The 8,723-nt window shown below is 47.3% G+C and overlaps 1 protein-coding gene across 4 annotated transcripts; it reads right to left on the bottom strand.

The window, feature by feature from the left end:
• Nucleotides 1–1,282: 1,282 nt before the first annotated feature.
• On the bottom strand, nucleotides 1,283–7,919 carry LOC146378489 (uncharacterized). Of its 4 annotated transcripts, XM_084944630.1 has the most exons (7): nucleotides 7,705–7,919; nucleotides 7,485–7,520; nucleotides 6,951–7,050; nucleotides 6,757–6,874; nucleotides 6,047–6,221; nucleotides 5,874–5,933; nucleotides 1,284–1,974 (listed from the first exon to the last, which is right to left on the bottom strand). In XM_084944630.1, the coding sequence occupies exons 3-7, from the start codon at nucleotides 7,013–7,015 to the stop codon at nucleotides 1,727–1,729; spliced, it is 666 nt and encodes a 221-aa protein (XP_084800756.1). In that variant the 5' UTR covers nucleotides 7,016–7,050; nucleotides 7,485–7,520; nucleotides 7,705–7,919; the 3' UTR covers nucleotides 1,284–1,726. The 4 variants fall into 4 exon arrangements, with proteins under 4 accessions (XP_084800757.1, XP_084800756.1, XP_084800753.1 ...); XM_084944631.1 differs by lacking the exon at nucleotides 7,485–7,520 and having other exon boundaries at nucleotides 1,283–1,974; XM_084944627.1 differs by having other exon boundaries at nucleotides 7,485–7,919.
• Between the last annotated feature and the right edge of the window lie 804 nt (nucleotides 7,920–8,723).

Genomic DNA, 8,723 nt, shown 5'->3' with positions numbered 1-8,723 from the left:
GAAAACGTGTTTTTGTTTTGAAGCCGACTCCAATAGTTTCTACCCACAAGCCATCGGGCCTTTGACCTGCTGACATGCTGCGCACACCTTTACACGCTCACTGCAACTACAGCACTCGACTGTGCAAAAAACTTGAGCATTTAAGTTTCAGTTGTTGAAGTGACAAACTAAATACCAACAATTGTCTTAAATTCCCTAAATATTAAATACTTTAGGATTTCATTTGTTTTTCCTTTTAGTAGTTCTATTATTTTCTTCTTAAATATAACTGCACACTTTCTATCTGCTCATGTAAAGCTAAACAGTTTCATTATGGGTCAATGTGGCTACACTGTTTATCTGCACATGACAAGAAAACCTCATCTGTGTCAAAGGAGACGGTTTAGCTCCTCCCAGTAACCAGCAGGAAGGTGAAGACCGCATTTGAAAACGTCCTGTCTGACATCATGCAGATGCAGGAGAAGCCTGAGCTCATCATCAGAAACCCTGTTTAACACGAACGTCCAGCCCCAGAGGAGTCACATGACAGGAGTCACATGACAGGAAGGGTAAAACGGTCTCGACGGTTCAGTCTCCTGAGGCTACGTCCACATTGGCCCGGATAGATTTGAAAACGGCGTTTTCGCCTGAAAACGCCGTTTTCAAAACTATCAATGTGGAGGAAAAGCAGCGAGTTTCTTAAATGGACTCACAATGAGGTGGAGCTGTTGCTGCGAGTAACACAAAAGGACAAAGTTGCAAAAGCGAGTGAGAATTAAAGAATTTGAGGAAAAGCTTTTTGGAGCATCTACAGACTGATATTCATCTTTAACAGGGCTGTCAAACAAAACCGCTGCTGTGTAACGCCCTCCGCTACCTTTGTTTAATTGGTCACATGACTGCATCACATGACTAACATGCGTCATAGTTTTAGAAAGTTTGCGTTTTTGCTGTCCACACTACGACACAAAGCACTGTTTTCAAATCTTTTCGTTTTCGAGAGCGTTTTGAAAACGCTGCGTTTTCCGTGAACGAAAACGCCGCCTCAGTGTGGACGGGACGCCAAAACGGAGAGAAAATGTTTTCAAACGAACACGCATTAGTGTGGACGTAGCCTGGAAGTCGGTGATGCATCTGTAGCGACCTCGCCTCCTTCAGCCCATTTAAATGCGAAGCACTTCAAACCTACCAGCAGGGGCGGCTCCTCATCAGCTGACCTGAGCTCAGTGAGGAGTGGCGCCCAGCTCGCGGCCTCGTCGACGCCGCTTCTGCATTTTGGTTTTTGGAGCTCAAAGTGGATTTGTAACCTGAAGTGCACACGTGCAGCTCGTGACCGAACGGTCGCCGATGCCTCGTCTCTGGAGAGATGATGATTGGCCGAGAGGACAGACACATCAATGACCTGCTCCTGAGGACTCGACGATGGCGTACAGACAAGAGCGAACGAACGTCTTTTATTCTTTTAAATGTTGGGAACAAAAACTTCAGAATTACAAACGACCCATTAAAAATTCCAACACACAGAGGGTCAGTGAAGGACACACGACCACTTCAGGAACACATACAAACCAACAGAAAACTGAACGCTCTGGTTTGAAAACAAACAAAGAAATGCTTAATGCACCTGAGAGCAGGAGCCAATCAGCAGCCTGAGAGCTGCGGCCTTCAGTCACCAAATAAAACTCGTGTACACTTGGAGAGGCGGTTCCAAAGTAAGAACAAACCTTTGGTCCCGCCCGTTACAGTTTCAGTCCCACAGCGGCTGCGGCTGTCCCGCCATCGACATGTACTCGTCCAGCTCGGCGTCCAATCGGCTCCGGGACGTGGACATGTAGTCGTCCAGCTGTTTGTCCAGTCGGCTCCGGGACATGGACATGTAGTCGTCCAGCTCAGCGTCCAGCTGCTTCTTCGTTGGCACCACCTTTCTGCTGCCACCACGCCCCTTTGAAATGGTGGCCCCGCCTATCCGCAGCTTTACCCCGCGCCGTCTTCGTCCTGCCAGAAACAAAATTGATAGATTTACACAAACAGGAGTCAGCAGGTCAAAGGTCAGCAATGTAATGCCACTCCCTCTTTGGTTTGTTTCCATGGAGACAGGATTCACTTTTAGTTTTCCTGCTGTCGGTTCTTGTGCGTTTGTGTCCTGAGAGACACCGTGAAGTTTCTTCATCTCTTTATTATCTGACCCTTTAGGCCCCTCCCTCATTCGGCCCCTCCCTCCTGGGCGGCTTAAAGGCCCGCATGGTCATTTCCTGTTGGGTGTCAAGGCCAACAGGCTGTCCCAATTCAAAGGCTGCTCCAAATGCGGCCCTCAAATGCGTCCTTCATTTCCCTGAATTTTAAGGATGTGGCGGTGTAGACTTCGTGGCCCAATATATCCCAGAATGCATAGCGCGGCGGTGGGTCTGGATAATTTTGCCGGAAAAACAACGGCAGAAGGGAGCGGCCGAAGAGTAAACTGTCAAAAGTAAGTACTGAATTACATCCTGCAACACCTCGACCGCCCGGGAACGTATGCCAGGGTCCTGTTTGTGGACTTTAGTTCGGCTTTTAACACCATTGTGCCTGAACTTCTCTCCTCCAAACTCTCCCAGCTCAGCGTGTCACCAGCTTCCTGACAGACAGGAAGCAGCAAGTGAGGCTGGGGGAGATCACCTCTGGAACTCGGTCCCTCAGTATCGGTGCCCCTCAAGGATGTGTCCTCTCACCACTACTGTTCTCCCTCTACACTAACGACTGCACCTCCAAGAACTCGGCTGTCAAACTCCTAAAGTTTGCAGATGACACCACCGTCATTGGCCTCATTCAGGATGGTGATGAGTCTGCATACCGGCAGGAAGTTGAGCGGCTGGTACTCTGGTGCAGTCAGCACAATCTGGAGCTGAACACTCTTAAGACTGTAGAGATGACAGTGGACTTCAGGAGACATCCCTCAACTCTGCTCCCCCTCACCATATCAGACAGCCCTGTGTCGACTGTGAAGACCTTCAAGTTCCTGGGTACCACCATCTCCCAGGACCTGAAGTGGGAGACCAACATCAACTCCATCCTCAAAAAGACCCAGCAGAGGATGTACTTCCTGAGACAACTGGGGAAGTACAGTCTCCCACAGGAGCTGCTGATCCAGTTCTACCCTGCAGTCATTGAGTCTGTGCTGTGCTCCTCCATCACAGTCTGGTATGGAGCAGCCACTACACAGGACAGGAGCAGACTGCAGCGGACTGTACGGGCAGCAGAAAGGATCATCGGCGCCCCCCTGCCCTCCATCCAGGATCTGTACCTCTCAAGAACCAGGAAACGGGCAGAGAAAATCATCGCAGACCCCTCACACCCTGGACACAGACTTTTTGATCTGCTGCCCTCTGGCAGACGGTACAGACGCCTGCAGACCAGGACCACCCGACACAGGAACAGTTTCTTTCCCCTCGCCATCTCCCTCCTAAACAGTTGACCTGTCACACTGCTCCCACTGCCAGACTGCAGCTGCACCTTATGCACATTCTGTATTATTCATTCCACCTCATTCATTTCTGTATTTTATGTATGTAAGTTTAGATTCGTTATTTATAGTTGGTTACACAGCGTTGTGTATGTATGTGTAATGTGTGTATATAGACACGTGTGTGTGTGTGTGTGTGTGTGTGTGTGTGAGATTTACATTGCTGTGCTTGAGAGCCACCATCTACCGGAACCAAATTCCTTGTATGTGTCTGCACATATACTTGGCCAATAAACACGATTCTGATTCTGAATATGACGTCACTTATTTATGTGCAAATGTTTAATAATGAAGAACATTAAAACATGACTGTTGGCCACATGTCGGCAGAGTTATGTGACATTAGTGACGTTTGTACTAACTTGGTTTTAAAGCCTTTAAATATACGCCGTTAGATAGTCGACCTTAATCTTACAGAGAATCTGATGATTTTATGGATAATTAAAGTCAGTCATATATCCACAAACACAACAAGCTGAAAGTCAGTGATGCTGCTCGGTTTGCAGTCCTGAATATCACGGCACAAGCAGGATTCACTGCACTGTTAATGTTAGCTCTGTTATATTGCTGCCTCTGTTCGGTGGTGTCGAGCCAAACGGACTTTAACGTGTGTTTGAACGAGCTGACGGTTCACTCGTTAAGCTGAAAGAAAGATGCTTTAATCACAGCAGTCACACATGTGTCCACTGGACCATCTGGAACTCTTCTTGTTTAGCACTCGTAATAACACAAACACTAAATCCTCCTTCTCTGGTGCTGTTGTGTAGCAGTGTGTACACCTGAGACTGTCACCTGTCTGTCTGTCCTGCACTCTCTCTCTGTTTCTTTCTCTCTGATTGTGGAATAAAAGTATGAACATGTGTTTATAAGTTACACTTGTGTTTGAATCCTGCAGCTTATCACACATTTGATTTCCATGTGTGACGACTGCAAGTGTCCAGAGTGAGGACAGACTGAGGGACCCACTGCTGCACATCATCTGTGAGGCTTTGCACCCCTGATGATCCACCAGGACAAACTCAGCAGTGTGTGAGGAAGAGGAGGAGGAAGAGCCAGCAGCAGCTGACAGATGGAGAGAATAGACAGACTGTTCCCTGTTTGTGAAGGACTGCTAGGAAAGTTTAACATAACTGTCTGTCCTGAATCAGTCTTATTAGGTAATGTTCAAATAATGTGATCATCCAGTGTTTTCAGTGTGGGAGAAAGTACTCAGGGCCTTCAAGTTACACACTATGAAAGGCAGCAACAAGTTTAATGTTCAGAAACCTAAAGTATGTATCAGCAGCAGAATGGAGCTAAAAATAAATGTTTGTTTCAGTTCTATGAAGCTTTGAGTATTTTGGATCAGTAGCTGCTGTGTTTGTTGCATCATATTGCTGTAATTGTTTATATGCTTTATATATTCTGAGCTAAGTTGATCTATAGTGTTACATCATATTCTATAAGGATGTTATGTGTTTGTAGACTTTCTGCCCAGTTTGACCCATTTAGCAGAAGTCAGCCTGTTTAAGAGGCTCAAGAGGAGTTTTTATCCTCAGACCATTCGTGTGTTCAATCAGCCACCAAAAGAACAACATTTGTCTCTTATATATGATACATCCATATATACACTGTCAGAGATGCTTGTCTTTGAGTGAAGATTTAAGGTGACTGGACATAAATAACTGCAACTTGAATCTTTACTGAAAGTAGAGTTCAAGCTCACTGCTGTAATGAATCATAATAATAACTATAATATTGTCCATATTATATGTACATTACCACAGTGAGATGACTTTAGTCTCATGAACAACATCAGCTAATTGTTATTTACTAACTAATCTTGAAATAACTGTTCAGTGCAGAAATGAAGCCCAACAATCATGTTTCAGTCCTGTGGTCTCAGCCTCAGACACTCAACTAATCAAACACAGCTCATGTAAAAACAAACAAATGAACAAAAGATTTTCTCCTTCATTTCTTTCAAATAATGCTGTATGAAACGCTTCCAGCAGTTGGTGTCATGGTTGCATTTCACAGGCCTCGCACGTCTTAGTGGTCCTTGAGCACCGTTAAGGCTGCAGACCCTGAATTGGGACACAGCCAGTGCACCAGAGCAACCTTTAGCCTCTGGCAAAGGGCCTTTGACCTCTAAACTTTTAACCTTTGACCTCTGAGGAGGGGAGATTTCAAAGCTCTGACTCAGTAGGGGTCAGCTTAGTAGAGCTACTGGGACACGCCCCCCCGGCGGTCAGCCCTCCAGCTGTATTTAAACATCTTTGAATTTAACTGGCAGACAGTAGCTGCGCCATCAGATGCACGAATCAGAGCGCAGCTCTCCTAACCCCGCCTAACAGGCCAAATCGCACCAACCTTTTCTCCACAGCTCAGCATGAAGCTGTGCAGAGAAACTCACCTGAGGTCAGCGGTCTCAGCTGGCTCCGCCTCCCGAGTCGACCGCGCAGACCTACTGCTCCTGCAGAGGAAACGCACACACAGGTGGAGCACAGGTGAGAATTCTACTGCAGCTTCAGTCTAGCGAAGAAGGCCACACACTGCTGCCCCGCCCACTGTGTTTCAGATACTCACGCCTGCAGGTGGAGGTGACCCGCGCTCTCCACCTGTATTTGTTCATGAAGCTCCAGAAGCCTTGATGCGCAGACGCTGACGGGCGGCGAGTTACCCGCTGCCAGCCGAGTCGAGTCCAGACGCTCCTCTTCCTCCTCAGGTGACGATGCTCCGCCCTCTCAGAGCTCCCGGCAGCCTGCAACACAGAGACACAGCAGCTCGCTTTTACGGTGCAGTAGCTCGCCATCCACCTGTAAAAACGGACGAGTGTGCACGTGCTGGGAACCCTTATGATGACGCAGCGGTGACCCGTGTGGGCGATATAACGAATGCACTCGATGCACCGTGAGTTTTCCACGTACGATGGCTAAAATGACTTTATCGTAACTGTCCAGTACAGGTTGCCATGGAATTCTGCACCAAATGCATCATTAACCCCGCCCCCCAACCAGACACTGTTCTACCTGCGCTGAGCGTGCATGTTTATACCAGAGAGGGAAGAAGATTGCGACAGAGTTTCAGACTCGCTGTCGTTTGATTTCACGAGGATGTCGAACAAAACCTCACACTGGTTTGGTCCCACAAACACCTCACGACCCCATCGTGCCTGGGCTGGTTTCACTGTTTTCAACTCCACGTGGAGGCTTGTCAGACGAGCAGGCCGGTGGTCCTCCGATGAACACCTGGGCCGCCCTTCTTCACAGGTGACCTGTGACCCCTCTGGGACTCACCTGTGGAAGAAGCAGCGATAAGGGAGCTGACTTCATCAGCAGGACCACGGGCAGGGGAGCGGATGCCCTCTGATGCAACCTGGAGCAGGTCTGCTGTTCCACCAGGACTCTGGAGAAGCTGCCGGCAGAGAGAGGAGGGAACGTCAGCACAGTGTCCCTGACCTTTAACTTTGCAGGAGGTCATGGTAGCTCACCGCTCGTGCAGAGACACCGTGGATGTTCCTCTGGGGCGAAACGAGCCTGGCTCTGATGACTCCATCTGCCTCTGGATGCCGGAACCTGTTCACCTGCCGCCTGATTCAAAAGGATAAAAGCTTCATTCAGCACGGAAACCGGAAAAAGCAGCAGCTCCGGTAAAACTGCCACTTCCTGATATCTGCCTTCATATCGGCATTCTTCAAAGAGCCCACACACGACCCTGTTCATTTACACAGCTGTTTAACTCACACAGATATCTCCCGTCTTTGAGCCGGAAACGCAGATAAAAATTTAATTAATCTCGCTTCGTGGTTCAAAGGTCAGCCGAATTTAAGAGGAGGCCTCGTGGTGTTCAACACAGTCTGTGAGCGCTCTCAGTTTCCGCAGGTAACACAGAAAATTTTAATTTCGCTCTGTGCTAAAGCGGCGCTGGCCCGCCATTTTGTGTCCGCGCAAAAAAAGCAGCGGTCACAGCTAACGTTAGCTTCCACAGTTCACCTGTTCAGTTATAATACGTCACGCACGCTTACCTGTATCTGAACGTCCTACCGGGAGAAGCTCACGGCCTAAAACAGACACACCTGTTACTAACTGTAAGGTCACTTCCGCTTACTAACACTTGTGCTAATTAAGCGCAATGCTAACCCACAAGCTGCTGTTAGCATTAGTTTTACAAAGTTTAGTTTTTACAGATCAGCTAATTCCTCTCCACAGGTTTTAGGTGAGCTCCGGTGAGGTGAGCAACAGCACCTGGTGTTTCTCTCACAGCTCAGCCGCTAAATGTAGAGGCCAAACCGCCGTCAAAGTCACGCTCTGTCCGGGTTAACCGCAGCTAACGGCCCGCTCTGGGGTCAAGTTCACATCTATAAGTCAGCAGCACACACACCTGTGTCAGACTCACAAACACAGAAGCCCACACAGGTGAATGTGTGTGTTCTCCTGCTGCTGATTTATCCTTTAGAAACATGTTTGATCCGCAGGCAGAACTTTAAGGCTCCAGCAGTACGGAAGGCTATTTCTGCCAATAATTATTATTATTTTGTTTAACCAGGAAGATCCCATTGAGATTAAAAACCTATTTTTCAAGGGAGACCTGGCCAAGACAGGCAACAGCAAGTGTCTCACATTTACAAAAATTACTCAGTTAAACTCAGGCAGCGAAAACACGCATGCAAAAATAAATGAAATTCAATAAAATACAGTTAAAATGGCAAACTAATTGAAACAGTTGCATGTTGTGGACTTGGCCTCAAGGATTCTTAGTTTAGATTTCAAACCACTTAATGAAAGTCGTTTTCTGCAGTTCGTTCCAAGCCGAGGGGGCTAAATGGACAAAATCTCTTTTGCCAAGTTCAGTTCAGGCGGACGAAGAGGATACGACCAGCATGTTTCACTGCAAGCAGGGAACCTACATGAAGGCAGCAATCCGATTATTGCCTTATATGTAAAACTGTATAAATGAGAGTTCCTCCGACTGGCCAAAGCAGGCCGTCGTACCTGAGAGTAGAACTCACAGTGGTGAGTCTGAGATTTACTGTTAGTGATGAACCTCAGAGAAGCACGACACACAGTATCAACACGAAGCATTCGTATATAGAATAGACATTTTTATCTGTCTCCAGCACAGATAAAAATGTTGCAGCAACAAACTGCTTCTTTGTATTAAAGAAAAACGCGACTTATTTTGAAAATAAAATCACAGTATTAACTTCAGTGTGTTTACGAGATTCTCTTCATGTGGTTTGAAGGTGAGCGAGTCATCCAGATAT

This window comes from Perissodus microlepis, chromosome 11, assembly GCF_051167445.1.
Source record: "Perissodus microlepis isolate ML-2025 ecotype Zambia chromosome 11, ASM5116744v1, whole genome shotgun sequence".
Taxonomy (NCBI): domain Eukaryota; kingdom Metazoa; phylum Chordata; class Actinopteri; order Cichliformes; family Cichlidae; genus Perissodus; species Perissodus microlepis.
Note: the sequence above shows the minus strand (reverse complement) of the source record. Positions and strands in the feature narration are given on the sequence as shown.